Genomic DNA, 18,905 nt, shown 5'->3' on the forward strand with positions numbered 1-18,905 from the left:
GACACTTTGATGTCATTTTCAGTCGACAATGAGTGGCAAAAATAATTCTTCACTAGTGGGGTGCATAGAACATATTAAAATAAAGTATTTGACTTTTGAAATGTCAGTGTTTTGATTGGTGGAAAGGTGGAAATGTTACCAAGAAAAAACGTAGCTAGTTTAAGACCACAAAAAAAGTATGATCTCTATTCTTCCAATTACAGAATCATGGCAGGTTTGTTTGTGTTTATGGTAGCAATCTCCCACCCTGATTGTATAAAATAATTGCATTTCCCAGCCAAGCCAGCTAATAGGAAGAAATAACCATCACTGAACTGGCTGCTGTGTGGAATTATTCCACACTGGCACTGTATCAGCCCCGACTATTTTTTCTCTCAGTTGTCATACAATGTGAGACGATTGTTTTTTAATAAACCACCGCGCCGGATTACATGCAGCCAGCCATGTTGATGCAGCCCATTTGAGCTGCTCTAAGATATATTGTGGCACAGCGTGCGAGGGAGAGACTCCGCTTAGTCCCTAAGGAACCGGCTGTTTATGTGTGCTTGAAAAGCTTTGGCAGGCAAAGTGTGTGTGTATGTGTGTGTGTCTAATACATACTGACAATGAGGGCATCCTTTAAGAAAAAGAAGCACGCTCAAGTGTTTTTTTTTGGTTTTTTTTGCAAATGGCGGACAAACAGGTTGCAAGGCTCACCTGTTGCTAACGATGTGTGTTTTTTCGTGTACGTCGCCTGGGAGCAGATCAAGAACGCGGCGGCCAACGTGCTGAGGGAGACCTGGCTCATCTACAAGCACACCAAGCTGATGAAGAAGATCGACCACTCCAGAGTCCGCAAACACCAGCGGAAGTTCCTGCAGGCAATTCACCAGTGAGAGCACTCACAACTAACACACACCCACGGATACACGCGCGCGCACACACACACACACACACACACACACACGTGCGCACGCTGACGCTACCTTTGAAATCAGTTGCATCCACCCACGACTTCAATGAATCATCATCAGCCAAATGTTCATCCAGTCAAATACAGTTGTGGCTAATCGACATGCATCTTTCTTTTACAAACACTTTGATCATCATAACTAATGTACTGATTAGAATAAAAGCGCATATAGTTCACTGTTGGACTACAAGCATTTCATCAATGGCTGGTTATCTTTTAGTAAATCCAAAACAAAAGGCTACAAGAATGCATGAGATCCAATACAAGAGCTAGGAGGAGGAGGGGGGAAAGGGAGAGAAGAGGCAGTAAAACAGACCAAAATCCACATGGTTGGGATAAGGCAGGGCAAGAGACTGTAGTTTATATTTTGTACTAGGGTTGCTCGATTATGAAGAAAATATTAATCACGGTTATTTTGGTAATGATTAGTGTTGTCAAAGTTAACTAATTAATTAATCACAAAAAAAATCATGTATTAACGCAGATTAACTTTATTACTTACCTGTAATATTTGAACTATATGTATAATTATGACCTCAGCTCATTAGAATTGTATAGATGAGACATTTTTTTAAATGACTAGCCAAGCTTACAAAAACACTAAATATTGTGCTTTTCCAATATGAGCTCTTTTTTATTCTTTACGATATAATGTGTTTTAACACAGTATCGTGAGCACAAAGAATGCAGTACAAAGGTTTTCTTAACGCAAACTATATAGCAATAACAGTAGATGTCTGCGGATAATAATTAATAATAATACAAATATTTACAGTTATTTGGAACGAGGCATTTAAAATCAACTTGAAGCCACATGCTGCTTCACCAAGTCTTAGGACAAATACATTGTTATCGGACCCCATTTTGCAGCCTAGCCTGGTAACTCTTCATATCGATTTGCATAATAGAATATGAAAAACTAACTCCAGAATTAATTGATTACTATGAAATAGCCATTTTTAGTTTCATTTATTTTACACCCTAACCTAGCAGTTAGCATGTTAGCATCACAGTTCTACTCCCTTTACATGGCCTCCCCAGCTTTAAAATGATTTATCTTGTTCTATTTTTTTTACACCACAAAAATCTAGCATCTAGCAGGGGTGTGTAGACTTTTTATATCCAAACTAAAACAGCATTTCTAATGGTGGATTTCTTCCAAACTATGACGATTTAAAAGTGCAGGGACATATAATCAGCCAGCACTTGATTATAAAGACCATCTGATTTATTTTTCAAAATGACAATCAGAACTTTCTAGTATTGCACTGTGTTCCCAGAACTCCACCACTCCTATTTATAATTGCCTGGCAAGATTATAAATAATAAGTAATTGTATTCCCCTTCGTTTATTTCCCCAAAGGCCTCATTATGCCCAAGGTCTCGTCATATTAAATGACGCTTTTATTTATTCCTCCAGAGCTCTCAGTTCCGACAGAGCTAAAATATTTTGTCCTCCGATTTACAATGCCGCCGTAGAGGGAGAGCACACAATGTGCCTGAATGTTTGCACACTCACGCATCCAGACGCAGCTAGCGGCAAAAGGTGAAGCGGGACAAGGTGACCGTGCCAGTGTTGTTGTCACACGGCCCGCCGGGGATTAACTGACCACTGTGTACTCACTGAGATGCAACTTTGTACGGCTCTAGCTAGTGTGTATGTGTGTGTGTGTGTGTGTGTGTGTAGATTACGCAGTGTGAAAATGGAGCAGAGGAAGCTGAGCGACCAGGCCAACACTCTGGTGGACCTTTCGAAGGTGAGTCGCGTACCACAAAGCCTCGGTTAATGAACTCATTTCAAACATTTCCTTCAGTGCAATTTGTGCCGTCGCCATGACGACCTGCCTGTTTGTCTCTCCTTGGCAACCGGAACGAGTGTTATGAAGCAGGGATGACTGAGTGGGAATGTGAGGAGAAAAGAGAGGAGTGTTTTTCTTTTTGATTCTGTGACCGTGTGGGTGTCTGAGTGAGCGTGTGATCTGACAAAAGTGCGTGTGTGCGTGTGTGTGTGTGTAGTCCTTCCTTTCATTCTCCGTGTTCTCACAATGTTCCAGAGACTTCCCTCAAGCCTCCTCTTTATTCCTGCATCCATTCCCTCTCGGACATTTTTTTTTACTCACTCCTCTCAGGCGGCCTATTTTAACGTCTGCTCCTTCAAAACCCCTTCCAGCGTCTCTCGTCGTTACATTCAAACACAACACAATATTGTTCTTTGCACGCTTAGTAACAAGATTAGACCTCCCCCAAGGCCCACTGACAATGGCAGAGAGTGGAAGGGTGGTCTCTATTAGCTTTGCAGCTAGTGAAATCCGTTGTATCGCGGCAGTGGTGTCTGAGGCGGTGCCCAACAGCGCTTCTTTCTCAAATGGCAATTTTTAACCAGTCTAGTAAATATAAAATGCTTAATATTTGTAAGTGTTAGCTTAATGGTAACATTGCTAATAACTCAGCCGCCATGCTAATGCTAACATGTTAAACTCTTATAATTGTTCTAATGCTCAAATTCTAGTTTCATGCTACTCTAACTATTAGCTTAGCAATCAGCCGGTCATGCTAATACTACCTTGCTAATGGTAACATGTTAAACTTTTGTAATTTTTCTAATGCTTAGATTTTAGTTTCTTTCTACTCTAACTATTAGCTTAGCAATTAGGCAGTCGTGCTAATACTAGCATTAAATGTTAATTGTCAATGCTAAGTACCATGTTGTCTGCAGATGTGAAGATCTGGAGCCATGCTAGCCTATTTTAGCTTAGCTTCTGATTCTCCCATGTGGGTTATTTTGTTTGATAGGTTAAGTACCTTATGCATGTTCAGGAATTAAATAGAATGATGATCTAAATTTGTTTCATGTATCAATGGCATTATTCTTTTCAAGTGACACATTGGGCATCGACAACATCTGGTTACACACATAATAGGATGATCCCTGTTTCGTTTTGGTCTCATTGCAGAAAAGCAAAATACTGCTTGAAAACATCACAAGGCTTCTTAAAGGGGAAGTAACGTCTTAATGACAGGGTGGACATCAGTTTCAGAGACACGTAAAATGTTCAATATGATCATGAAAATAGAATATAATATAGATGATCCAATTGACTTGTTTTATTTATTATTGTGGACAATAAAACCATGTATAAAAATTTTTTTTTAATATAATTTAACCACTTATTAAACACATTGTAGTGAGCAAATGGTACATTTACTGGGTTATTTTTAAATCCATATTGTGTTACTCTTAAGCCAGCAGTTTTAAGGGTGCAACACGTTTTAATAGACTGCTAAAATATGTATGCAAATGTTTGTCCGCTCCGTTTCATTATCCTGCTGCATTTTAATAAATGAGTGATTCTAATGAGGACGCCAAAGGCACTTTGTATTGACCCAACAAACGTTTGAAAATGCAGCATCCTCCCCTTCACGACGCCCTCTACTTGACAAAGTCAATAAATAAACATCATGAGTCACCCCCCTGTCTCATCTCCGGCCCTTTAGATGCAGAGCGTCATGTACGAGCTCATGTCGGAGCTCAACGACCGCAGCGAGGACCTGGAGCGCCAGATGTTGTCCCTGGAGCAACGGGTGGAGCAGCTGACGGCCGGCTTCAACGCCCTGCCGGCGCACCTCTCGGCCACCCTCAGCGCCCAGCACGCCGCCCTGGTGCACCTCCTCCGGGAGAGAGACTCCAGGGATGGGAGGGACGCGGGAGGCGGGGGAGGGGGAGGGGGAGCCGTGCTACCGCTTTCCCCCGCGGCTTCGCTAACCTCCACTCCAGCTACGGCCACGCCAGTATCAACTCCAGTTGTTCCTCCTCCCGCCGCCCCCCCACCGGCCTCCTTAGAGCCCGCTTTGCCCGGCCCAGAGGGGAGCTCGGAAATGAGTCCGAACGGCAACACCTCCACCTGCTGAGAGAGCCCAAACGCAGGGAAAAGGCCCCAGCAGACGGAGAGTGGGCGCGCTGACAAATGAGCCTCTCAAATTGATGAAGATGGGACAACGGGGAGAAATAATAGGGAGCGCCGGCCTGAGTGATGACACTTTTTTTGGGGGGGGGGGGGGCACGTTCCCTTTTAAGAGCGATAGGGCGAGAGGAATTTAGCAAGAACGGAGACTCTAAAAGGTGCGGGGGCAGAGGAAGGACGTCAAGAGGGTGAGAAATGGCGCTAGGAAGTATAAAAGGAGGAGGAGGAGAAATAACGAGGACTAATTATGTGAACTCTGAATGGGGAAAAAAAAAGAAGAAAAAGCCTTTATCTCTCTTTCTTTTTTCTCTCTCTCTCTCTTTCGCTCTCTCCCGCTTTCCGTGCCCTTTCATCAGGAATTAATGACCATGACTTTTTATCCTTATGATGTATTTTCTATCAGAATGCTAATTGTGTGATAACGAGCATCCCTTTAACAGAAGGTTAGATCAATATGACCGGAATTGATTAAAAAGGAAAAAAAAAGATAGTGGCATGCACCGCACACACACATACACACACACACACACACACACTTTCACAATGCCCTTAAGATAACACTAGCGCCTCTACTGCCAGTAGTCAATGCACTGTCAATCTGCACACAGCACTGCCAAGCGATGTAAACATTTCTATATGACTTTCAGATTCCCAACGCAGAGTTGTGACACTAATAATGCACTGAATTACACTAACAACGCATGCGTGTGAGTTTGCTCAAAGCACATTTCTGCATTGACTTTAATTAAAAACCCAAGTCAGGCATCCTAGAGATTTGTTGTCATACTCTTATCAAATATGGATGACATTCAGTTTGCGTATTCAGGACATGCGGCGGATTATAAATGACAGCTATCATTTCATGCTTAAATGGCTTTGTGCTTCATCATACAACGTTCCAAAAGTTCTTTCTAAGCTCGCGGCACAATTTGATAGATTTCTATAAATATTTACAACACCGTTGAGACCCCAACTTCAAAAATACATCAACGGAAATTGTGCATAAACTACTGAGAGAAACAAAAAAGGAACAGATTTTATTAACCATAAACACACTCTTAAAAGTGCTGGGCAAAGTAACCCAAGTTGGGCTAAATAGGTAACCCAGTGCTGGGTTATTTATACCCTAACCCAACGTATTGGTATGAGGAATTGACCCAGCAAATTGGGGTAAGAATTTGATCCAACATGGGGTAAAAACTACCCATACTGATGAGTTAACGCCACCAAGAAATTGGTTCCTAGGTTAGTTAAAATGATACTAATTTGATTAGGGATGTTCAATACCCTTTTTTCATACCGATACCAACACAAGTATTCACTCTTTGAGTACTCACTTATGGAGTACGAAAACTGCCAAAATTATTAAAAGTGAAAATAAAAACAATTTATTTATAATATTTTTTAATTAAATTTGACAGTGTTTTTTTGATTTATTGATTGATATTTAATTCTATTTATATATTTATATTATTTTGACATTTATTTTTAAATGTATTTTTATTTAAATCTCTTTTTTTATATATATATATAATTGTATTATTATTTCAATTTATATATTTTTTTTAATTAAATTTTTGAATTATATTTTTTATATCCATTGTTATTTTCACTTTTAATCATTAATTTATTTATGTAGTCATGTATTTATTTTTTAATTTTGGCAGTGTTGGTCCTACATACTGAGATCAAATACCTCTTAGGCTTTTGATGCATAAAATTTCATTTAACACAATCACCCAAAAAAAATGTGACGTACATGATGATTGGCCAATGTTATAGCGCCAACTACTGTCGAGGAGGACTACTCAACGTCAGGTTTTTTTTCCCCTTACGTTTCAGTGGCTGGTATCGGCAGTTTCCACGCATACCCGATATCGGCCCAATACTGATACATCCTATCGGTACTCACCCATCCCTAAATTTTATCACCAACATTTTCTAAGAAGAAGCAACAATTGTCAGGGATTACCACAGCAAGTCACTCACATGATATGTTGGGCACATGTTTCACACCGGATGCCCTTCCTGAGGCAACCCACCCGTGTCCCACCCTGACCGTGATTTCAACTCTACAGTAAGGTCAAAGTCAGTGAGGTTACCCACTGAGCCATCCAGCCACCATCAATATTTTCTCAGAATACTACATTAAATTTACTTCAAGTTCAATGCACAAAAATGCTCTTCAGCCCAATTTGCTGGGTCAAAATCATGAACCCAACCTTGGGTAAAAGCAACTCAATCTGTTCGAAATCCACAGCAAGCTAACAAGTGGGTCAGGAAAAACAACCCAGCATTTTATTGAATGTGCCTGAATTAAAAATAAAAAAAATAAAAAAAGAACCTGTTGATAAGAAATTGTTTGCCTGCTTGATGACCAATAAAATTGTTTCTTACATTTTACTCTGACAATCGCTGATGACACATTTTGAGGCAAACGCTGACATTGAGCTTTGAAAAAGAGCACTTAATGAACACTTTTCCCTGATACAATACTAGAAAAGCCATGTTCCGTTCGTGCATCTTAAGTTCACAAGTTTTGTCACTATAATTTAGTAGGAAGCTGTACATAAAGTTAAGTAACATGAATGGGCACTTGATATCACTGTATAGACCACAACACACTAGAAGGACTCAGCAGCAGGTCGTCCATTTTGACTTCAAGACATGATTAATCATTTCCATAAACTGAATTCTTAACAATCAATCGATTGATTATGCCCACCACTCGTCAGTGCTGAATTTTATTTAATGGCAGACATGACACACTGAAAACAAACATTAATGATGAATGAATGAATGTTAGTTTTCCACTCCCTAAAGTGCATTATGCTTGTGTGCAAAATCCCACAAAATGCTTAAGAACACAGTACAATAAAGGAATATAACAATGTCATCCATCCAGAGTGGTCTTACCGATTTGCTAAATGATGGATAAAAAAAAAATTGTTTTCATTCTCTGAATGACTTAAAACTTGTTTCCAAAGTACAGTAGAAATAGAAAGTGAACACAATATGTATCAGATTGAAATGGAAAATGAAACCAACATAAATCATCATCAAATTGTACAATAAGCACCTCAGCCTGCGATTCAGGCTTGTTTGATTGTCATGCTGAAAATTGGAAACCCACTTTAGTGGAGCCATGTTTGATTGACTATAGCTTCCATTGGACCTATTTGTTGCCTTACCTTATATAATTCTACAGCTATTGTGACTAAGGACTAAGAGAGTCTCAAGTTTTTATCATAAAAACTATTTCACTAACAACCTTAACAGGTGTGATCATCATGTTCTCTATGTACGGGGGGTCCTCGGTTTACGACAGTCCCACCATACATGTATGGCATGCGGTGAACTAATTAGAAGAAGAATTGTCACACCGCACAAGAAGGCACGCTTCATTCCCATCATACTTATACTGCTTTTAATTTGATTGTTTTATATCTATGACCTACAAGACTAATGTCATTTTGGCTTCACTATAATCCATCAGCTAATCCCATGTTGCAATAGAAACCATTAATATCAATACTATTTAAAAATAATAATAATAATAATAAAAAACGCAACTGTGCCAGATACATCATCTGGAGCAGTTCAGAATTATAGGGCTGTCAACATTAAAGCGTTAACTCTGTAGATTAATTTAATTTATTTAAATAGTTAAAAAAAAAAAATAATAATAACTCCTTTAACTCAGTTTTATTTACAGCACTATTACAAATATAGTTCATGGCCCAAGGCAGTTACAATGACATACTGTAGAGGCTTGTATCTGATTGGAGAAAATTAAATAAATAAATTTGTAACATTGACTTGCTGAGCAGTGCAGCCAAGTGAAACGCAACCAGATGAAGAGAATAGGCTGTTTGGAATAATTTAATACAATTTCATTGGACAATATTCAAATTTAAGGCTTTAAAATGTAGGTTGGTACTTTTGATCATATTTAGGCCTGCAGAGACGGTTTTTTTTTTTCCAATTTGTTTTTGTCCACGTAGCTTCTTTTTTTTAATGCTTTTATTAACATAAGTCAACACAACTTTACATTCTAGAACATACGAACATATCTGACAAAGATACCTGACAAAATCTTTGTTCATTTTAAAGATGTGACACTAAAAGAAAAAATAAAATAAAATAGACAACCATCTTTGGATATTACACAAATGTCTTGCTAACCTTAGCTGCCCACAACTGATACAAATTCGGGTTACGTCACCGCTGTGGCAACGTAACTGTAAACCGAGGACCCCGCCCCCTCCCCCTCCCCCAATGTGATGCAGTCCCGTACCAAATCATGAAGGGAACTATTGTACTGTCACTTCTCTCCACACACACAAAAAAAAACTGTTATCATGAATGTATGCTTGAGCTTGCTTGGTCACACAAAACCTCCACACGCACACACACCGCATACACACACTTCACCAACCAAAGTGCTCTCTCCTAAAAAGGACTCCAATAAAAAAAGGCAGGGAACGCTGCTGCCACCCAGGTCAAAACATAGCAGGAGGCATTCGCGGACAACTTGACAAAATTGTTCCGAGGGGAATAACTGTGAAAATCCAGGCATGGACTTGTTAAGAGTGCTGAGCAGTGTCGGCTTGGGGCGCGACTCGCCTCGTGTCGCGTCACGCCCGCTTTCAAAACAACCCAAGGTGGACTCTGACGAACACAAATAAACCTTATAAAGGATACATGGCCATGAAGGAAATAATTCCTTAATAACACACAGAAAGAGAGATGAAGGTCTACTGGAGGGTTTGTCATAGGAAAGAAGAAAAGAAAAAAAAGACAAGCCTACTTTCGGCATTACAGAGACAATATGGAAAAGTGTCTTATAGTGACACCCTGTGGCCGGAAAACTGACTTGCATCAGCTCTGAAAATAATTGTACAGTCTGCTGTTAATGAATGGACTAGCTTTGTATTGCTTAGTCTTTTCTACCATTCAACTGGGTCCTAGCTGATATCTAATATTCCGATAGTATTCTTCTCATTCGTCATGACAACTATATCTACTGTACATTAACGATGCGTTGAAGGAACGTCCGGGCTTGAAATTATTTTGTAATTTTATTTTATCAGAGAGAATTAATAAAGTATATATCTATAAGATGAAAAAGTTGCCCCCGTTTCTGTGTGGCCTGGTTTATGTAGGGCCAATTTCATGACATACGAGGAAATATGTGCATCATTTTTCATTTATGGTATATGCTCTGCAGTATAGTCCAATTATGGTAAGATTTACTATAACAAGGAAAATGATTCAGTTTCTGCAAGTTAATTCTCTGCTCATCTCCAGCTATAATTGTCCTCTTTTTGTCTTTTGTTTCTCTCCATAGGAACATTAGCTCATTTTGTGTCCCACTTCCACTAATGGAGAACAATTGTGCTTATGTTGTTGTTGTTTTTTTTTGTTTTTATATCCCCTGCAGTGATATTCCCATTGACGTTTCTCATTATTTCCGGCGTTCAATTGTTTTCAGAAGAAACACCACGCTTGGATATGTTTTGTTCTGCTTCGATTAAAGGGAGACCACAGATTTATCAACCTAGCTTTGCTTTTATGGTTTATTTGCAGAACGTATCTTTAATGGCCACTCTCGTCTTTTTGTGGATCTTTGGTGTCTTTAGTTTTGTCACGTTCAGACATTTAGAATTTGAATTTATCCAGGAGGCTATAAAGGACGATTAGGGCTAACTTTCTGAATCGAAAAAAAAGAACAGTATGTTGAAAACACTTGCATATAAACAAATAGTGTTAAAACATTTGTGGTTGTGAAATGAAAAAAAAAGACTTTTTTGTGCAACTTTTACATGAACAAGACCTATTCAATGCTTCTAGCATTAAGCTATTATAAATGATTTTATTATTTATTACGTAACATTTAGGGAAAGTTTTTTTTTTCAGACCAATGCAAGTATATATAAGTACAAATAAAAAAATAAATAAAAAATGAGATTAAAAAAATAATAATACATTTTAAAATAAATGTCGAAATAAATACAAATATAAATAGAATTTAACATCAATCAATCAATAAAAACGCTCTCTCACATTTATCTATTTCAAGCTTTTTTCATATATTACCGTTGCAATTAATTTTTACAACAATTTCAGACTATTGTCATAGTAGCAGTGGTCACATTATATTTACTCCTTAACAGAGTGCCGCAAGTTAACTTATAGCAGTCTTGTTTTGCAAACACAGCAACATTAATGTGACCTTAAAAACAAAGTCTATAAAAATGTATCCTATCCATTATGGTGAATGTCTAGTCAGCGTTTAACAAACAGTTGTACACAGTAGGTAGTTAATATTTAATCTCTCTCTATACAATCCAATATTCCCACTATAACTTGCTGCACTCTGCCCGTGTGAAGTTATTAAACAGCAACACTGCGGGCTAAACTGACGTATTTGCACTCATAATTTCATTTGGGGTCATGTGTGAACTCATTTTTCGCCCCCTTTTGATTCATTTCAAATTAATTTCTATGTTTTCGTAAAGGTGTCATAACAAGCTTTCAACTGGCAACAACATGGTGCCTCTTTTGTTGTAATGAGTCAAGGGAAAGTGGAGATGAGGTACTGTATATTTTAGTTATATTCTATTCAATATGTGAGGACAAAAATGTATTTCCCCTACAATCACTTGTTAATTAAAAAAAAAAGGGGGAATATTTGACCCTATGGAACGTAAAACTGACTACAGAACACAGCATATGTGGACTCATGGCACTGTTTTTCAATCTTTCTAATATGTATTATTTATTTGATACATCTGTGAATGGTTGTCTGCCTCAATGCCGTTAGTAAAAAAAAAAAAGTCTACACACCCCTTGTTTAAATGCCAAAAAGGGCAGTAAAAGAAAATTATTGCTGCTAGAAAGACTGCAAAAAAAGTCTGTTAAAACTGCTGCTATGATGTCCATTCACTGAATTTGGAATGTAGGATGTTAATATTTAGCAGATCTAGATAGAATATTGTATTTGATGATTATTTTTACATTTAATCAACCAAATGAAAAAATAGACTTTTTTTTTTACCAGAAAAAGTTAGAATCTACCCTTTTCCATGCTCTAGTAATCTGCAGTATAACGTATAGTTAACTTTTAAGAAATGCAGCCGCTTTGCTAAAAAATTGGAGAAAATTTGTTTTTTTTGCGTATACAAACATAAAGAAAAACAGAGAGTTTTATAAATAATAATCTATTTACTCATATTTACCCCTCCCAATGAAAAAACGTATAAAACGACATAACTCGACCTTGGCACTGAATGTTTGGATTCTGAACGACTTTTTCCGTCATTCTTGGTATTTAATGATTTAATGCGCAGCACTACCAGTTTGATACAAAGTTCTAAAACAACAAATGCGCTGATCATGTTATATGCTAAAAATGCTGAAATTTGAAGCGGAAATTCATTTGCCTTTATTTGACTGTTAGCCTAACCTATCAGACTAAACCCATTACGTATCATAAATTGCTTGTTAATTAATTGCTTGCGTTCATTAAAAAAATACAGGGAAGAAGTCTTTTTGGGAAAAAATAATTGTTTATTAAATTGCAATATTTTTCAGCCCTACCATACAGTTAATGAAGGTTTTAGACTTTTTAAAACATAATAATGCACTTTGCTTTTATTTTGATATTAGAATAACTTGGACACATTAGAGATTGTGTTTGACTTTGCAGTTTCCTCCTCAGTATGTGAAAATGATGAAAGGGACTCCAGGTGGAAGGTGGTCCTCAGTCACCGTGACACAAGGTTTCCCTCAGCGTCTTGATTTTGTCTACTCGAAGCTCTCAGTGATTTACGTTGAGTGCGTGCGGATGAGTACTCCTTTCATCACCGCGCTTCGACCTTCCCGCCTTTGCCTTTTTCCCAAAATGTGCACTAATGCACAACATCGCACTTCCTTGCCGAATTTAACATAAACACACTCACGTGCGTGTCGGCTGACGTGGTTGCTAGGGGAAACGGCGGAGCATTAGAACAGACATTGGCGGAAAGAAGCGATAACGCTAATGTGCACGTTTGTGTTAGGGCACTCGTTAAAAGCATTTGCATGTTGAGTGGTAGGGACGGGATAAAAGGGATTTAAATGCGAGAGGTCTGACGTGCATTTAGTTTGTATTCCTTGAAAAATGCCTGCTGAAGGCAAATAATAAAGATGTCTGAACATACAAGCCATAAACTGTGTTCAGGTTATTTGGTCGGCGCGGTGATATTTCCTGTAGAATTATGGGTTTCATTCCAGCTGCTGCTATACATCATTTTGTTATCAAAGGTTAGATTGCTTGTCAACTTGGGGTTTGCTCGGCACTCCATCTGCAAAGTTCATGCAAGGTGCTTTATCTACTCGTAAGTCGCTTCCCCCCGCATGTCGCCTTGTAAATCCGCCTCCACCGCTTCCAGTGTCAATTAATCACTGTCGAGGACAAAAAATTAAAATAAAATGATACCAGGAATGATGTGCTTTTTAAAATTCACATTTCTCCGCGAATGAATTCATGCCACAAATAATACAGGAATCTTGATCATGTAAATGTTTGGTGGGCCTGTTTTGAGGGGGCGGACCTGTCTCATGAAAATGAGCCAAAAGGCAGAGTATGATTTTCATCGCCATGATGACTGGAGGCGGAGCTAAGGGGTTGTGATAAAGCAAATACTAAAAAGGGAGTGCAAATAGACAAGTAAAGCGTTTTTTATATTTTCGCATTATCAGCGTAAAAAAATAAAAATAAATACAAATGCCAGTCTTCACTTTGTTGTAATGTCTTAGAGCATGTTTATTGAACAATTTTCCAGACTTTTCAAACTGTAGAAGCTTTTTTGGGACAATAGACATCCTTTTAAATGTTTAACAAAATGTTCAGGGAGCCCCAAAGGTTATCAGCATGTCTTAAAAAGTTAAATGGAAACGTAAACAAGTAAATACCATAACTCTCTATAGTTTTCTACAGTGCATATTTTTTTCCAAAATTTAAAAATACCTGAAATCTTTAACTTTCATTTTTCTTTGTTTTAATATCGAACAAAAACAAAAGGTTCAGAAGGTTCCCAGGGTCAGCAGCATCTATTATAAAGTTAACTGAAATTTTAAATAAATAGTTTCCAGAGATTAAGATGATTTTAGATCTACCTTTTATCGACTGTCAGATTTTTTTTTTTTAAAGGCTTTTACGATATTCGTCAAAATGCCCAATATCGGTGCCAGTTATCAGTCTATCACTAGAAAACTCAATTGAAAAAAATATATATTCAAGTATGGAAATAATAATGAATAAATAAAAATGTATTTTCTCAATAGAGAGGATGTTTTAGTTTTTTTCCCTTCCAGATTTGACCTGTCCAGTCGTTATGTAAGCGCCCAAGTGAGGTGAGCTCTTTAATGGCGCAAACCATCTGTTTGTAGCTTGAAATGAGCACAGTTGTTGAGCGGAGGCACTTTGCTCACAGGAGTGGGAAATACTTTGCATCAGTGCAGACGATTACAATATCCTCTCCATGGCAACGCCAACCTCCCACACTGACCCCCCCACCACTCTGCCCCCCCAAGACCCCCTCTGGCTTGGTGCAGCGGGAACGTACCGGTGCTAGCATGAGCGGGAGCAAAGGTTTTTTTAATTGCCCCTTTTTTCAGACAGTTGAATCGGCATGAAGGCAGAAGACGATTGTTTTGTTTTGTTTAATGATCCCGCAGGAGAGTTGTGAGTCGTTTCCTCCCCTGACAGGACTCCTACTGCTGCCACTTTCACTGACACTACCTGGGAGTCCTCAGCACACCACACACTCACTGCCAAGCACCTTCCCACTGTGTTCCTTTCCCTCCGTCTGATGTTTGGTGTCTTTCCACATCTGAAGCTCTTTGCCGCGTCTTATTATGCATGAGACAAGACTCCCGTGTGTGTGTGTGTGTGTGTATGTGTGTGTGCATGCGTGCAAGCATGCACTCGAAAATAAGCAATAAAAAGTTGCTGCTTTTTCTTTTTATAAATATATAAATATATATATATATATATATATATATATATATATATATATATATATATACTATATATATATATATATATATATATATATTTATATTTATATTAAGTCCCAAAAACTTTTTTTTTTTAATATTTTTTAATTTTAATATTTAAAAACTATTGAACAAAATATTGGGGAAGAAAATAACAAAAAGGTGAACTATGGGTGCTGAACTGGGATTGTTGTTATTATTATTTTTATTAAATTCATAGTTTGGGTTTGAAGTATAGCTTTTGTGACACCGGTCCTGGAATTATTATTTTTTGACTCGCATACAGGCCATTTCCATAAGTTTGAATAATGTGGAAAATGCATATATTATATAGAGATTCACTACACACACAATTAAATATTTTAGTTTTCATAATTTTGATTATTTTATCTTATAGTTAAGTAAAAAATATATTTATAGAAAAGAACATTAAAAATAGAAATTAGGTCAGAATCTTTGAATATGGATATGACTCATATTGAGTTGAACTACTCAAATAAATAAACTTTTTTTTTTTTTTTACCATATACTAATTTAATGAGATGTGCCTGTATGCAGAAATGGACAAGTCATGCAGTATACAAGACAAAATTTCACATTTTTTTGGTCGAAAATCACAAAAGTGATTGTGTAGTTAAAATAAAATAAAAATAAAATTAGGGCAGTTGACAGTACCGATCAACAAAAATTATTAAACAATATTTTCAATACAATCCATTATGTGAAGCTGGTTCCAAGTTTTGTACTGTCTTCATCATATACTCATTATTAATTGACAGTTAAGGTTTAGTTAACATTTTAAAATTCTTATCTATCATACATGCATAAAATTGTACAATAAAACTACAACTAGGTAAAACTACTCACGCTGTGAAGTTGCCTGACAGTTATAGAGCGGGAGCAGGAAAGTGTTTGCAGAGTGATACCGCCACCTACTGGTGCTCTACAGTTATTGCTTGAATTCATAAGTGTTGAAACATTAGCTTTGTCAGTTTGAATTTGAACTGAAGTTTTGTTTGATTTTTAAATAATTTCTTTACAGAACAGTTAAACGGTTAAACTCCAAAACAAGAGCTGTGGGAATTGTTAATAATGTTAATTCCATATCCAGTGGTAATAGTTTGTAGTAGTGTTTGACTGCACTGCATAATACTGAGAGCTGTTTCTAATATTTGGTTCACCTTATTTATCATATTTGTTTTTCTACACAAAGTATCATCGTGTACTGTAGGCCCTATATATAAAGCAATAACGATAAGGAAGTGACTGGTGTACAATATTGTCGGATGACCTGCTTCATCTTATGAATGCCAGCCAGGATGCTTTGTGTCACACACAAAAAGAAAAGTATGCAGTTCCTATTGTCACTGTGCTGCTGTGACATTAGCTGCCTTTGCAAGGAGAATGTAGGTCAGGTCAGCCTTAGACTTGAAATGTGTTTGTGTGCACCTGAATGTTTGCACAAACATTTGGAGAGGGAATGGGAGAATTTAATTTGGCAAAAAAGATGTTTGCAAAAGTTACAAGAAATAAGCAACATTTGAAGGCTCTTCTTTGTTTCTCAAACTTTTTCCACCCACCATAAAAAATATGTAGCTCTCCAAGTGCCTTTATAATGGCCAACATTAAAATACAATAGCGCAAGTGTACATTAGGAACACTGCGCATAAATATAGGAAAATAAATAAAGGGTATAAATAATGATTCAATTAAAATATGTTGCGCCTAAATTTAAATAAAAACTGCAGTGAAATAAATTGTTCAAAACTGTTCTTACAACTGAAATATACTTAAAATGTACTTTACAGTATTTAAAAAAAAAGTGTGAGGCTGTAGGCTGCATATTAACTACAAGCTTCATCAAGTTTGATTGTATTGCATGTCTTAAATATTTGTATTTAATTTACTGATTCTTTCTGTACTAATAGTGCTACTCATACCACACTTTGAGATTTACACCTTCTTATCACACAAGTACTGTACTTGGAACCCGGGACATGGGCTATTAAGTATTATTTATATTTTTCCAGCCTCTCTGCCATGGCGGCCAGAGTATGACCATTGTTTACATCCTCCTCCCAGCAGCTCATTTTCCTTTGGCCCAACACCAGTCGACTGATGATGAATGACTGTCTACCTTCATCCTTTACGCTCTCGTAAGGCCCACACCGACTCGGCGTCTGACGCCGACTGCATGCATGATGCTGGCAGGCACTCCAAAGCAGGCAGATAACTGAAACTACTCTGCCTGGAGAGGGAAAACAGACGGATAGAAATCAAATTTGAAAGGTTAGATGAATTTACACGACCTGTGTTGTTTGTCATTGATTGATAGAAGGTTCGGGAAATGGTGTAAACAAATCCATTGATGCCTTTTCTATAGCGATAGTGAGCCTATCTCAGCTCTGTCGCTCGCCAATTACAGGGCACATATAAACAAACAGCCATTTACACTACACACTGGAAGGCTGCAGGCAAGATTTGGGCTCATTAATTTCTGATGCTAACACATAATGGCAATTTGGGAAAGACTATAGAATCTATGTTGCTGTGTTATTTGACTTCACATTTCACTCACGGGCATATATTCTTTATTATCCTCCACAAAAAAACACAACTATTAGTGTGACTTACTGATGAGATGAGAAGGTATCAATAAACAGTTGGCCTTTATGTGAATGTCTGTATTATACTACCCCCAGGTGGCCAAGACACGCACACACACACAAAAAGACACTCAAAAAAGGAGTTCTCGAATTACGTCGTTTCAACTTTACGGCGCCCGTGCACCTTCTTTTTCTTTAATTTCCTACAGTAATCACGCCATTTTAAAGTTATTTAAAGTTGTGTTGTTGTTACCTGCTACAGTAACGGACGTTCATCGAGCAGGTCGGGTCGCCATCAGGCGCGTCATATTTATTTTTTTAAGTTTGAATTAGCCGTCCGTCAGCAATAAATGTCCGTGCGGAAACATTAAATATTGGTTCCGGCTTTTCCGGGTCGCGCAAATATGTTTTTTTTTTATTATTACAAAGTATTTTGATGTAAATATCGACTTTCACGGGGAAATCCGACTTAAGATGAAATTCGGGTAACATCGCCAGCGTAGGAACGGATCACCGCCCTAACTTTAGGACTCCCTGTATATATATATTTTTTATTTATGTACTTACTGTGTCTTATTGTAAATCACAATATTATATAGTGCTATTTTTATTTTTGTTTAAAAACATCTTGTAGGATTTTATGGTGGTAGCTGGAACGGATTAATGACTTTTCTATTAATTTCAATGACGAAAGATGATTTGAGATACGGAAATGTGTGCGTGTTAGTGTGTGTGTCACTTTAACATGCAATCAAGTGTGTTCCAGCACACAACTCAGAGTGGACAATTGCAGTTTCTGACAGGGACTCTGCAGAAGCTGGAGGTTGTTGCCACGGTGACAACGTACGTAAGGTACTTTATAATTGCCTGAATATAATATTTCTGAAAAAGTGCCTGTGAGTGAGATTCTATTGTTTGTTTTTTTAACCATTACTGTACTACAATTTTGACAAAAATTAAGTATCGGTAATGTAATTTAGGCCACTTTGACCCGTTTTTGAAAGCAGTTACAATTATCTGACATCTTAAGTTAGCATGCTATATTATGTTGCAGGCTAATGCTAGCTGCTCAAGTTAAAGTGTACACAGGATGTTTTAAGCTTTTATTATTATTATTATATAATGCCTTGTGCTCAATACATTAAATGTTGAACTTTGAATTTACCAGACTGGAAATGTATATAGGTAATAAAAACACAGCTTGCTACTATGCGCAATGTGAATTTAAGAAATACAAACTAATTATATAAAAAAGGAAATCAATTAGTTGTTCCTGAAATTAAATGTATTCAATACTGTAGTTCATCCAAATGCACAATTAGTTAATCGCATTTTCTGTAG

At 37.4% G+C, this 18,905-nt stretch overlaps 1 protein-coding gene across 1 annotated transcript in view; it reads left to right on the top strand.

Annotated features, from left to right (window-relative positions):
• Positions 1-10,477, top strand: part of kcnn3 (potassium intermediate/small conductance calcium-activated channel, subfamily N, member 3) — a 76,897-nt gene extending 66,420 nt beyond the window's left edge. Inside the window, exons 8-10 of the mRNA XM_077576314.1 lie at positions 744-871; positions 2,640-2,709; positions 4,448-10,477. Coding sequence (XP_077432440.1) covers positions 744-871; positions 2,640-2,709; positions 4,448-4,861 — 612 coding nt within the window. The 3' untranslated portion in view covers positions 4,862-10,477. The remainder of the gene's footprint in view (positions 1-743; positions 872-2,639; positions 2,710-4,447) is intronic.
• Positions 10,478-18,905: the final 8,428 nt, after the last annotated feature.

The sequence above is a fragment of the Vanacampus margaritifer genome, chromosome 9, assembly GCF_051991255.1.
Source record: "Vanacampus margaritifer isolate UIUO_Vmar chromosome 9, RoL_Vmar_1.0, whole genome shotgun sequence".
NCBI classification, from domain to species: domain Eukaryota; kingdom Metazoa; phylum Chordata; class Actinopteri; order Syngnathiformes; family Syngnathidae; genus Vanacampus; species Vanacampus margaritifer.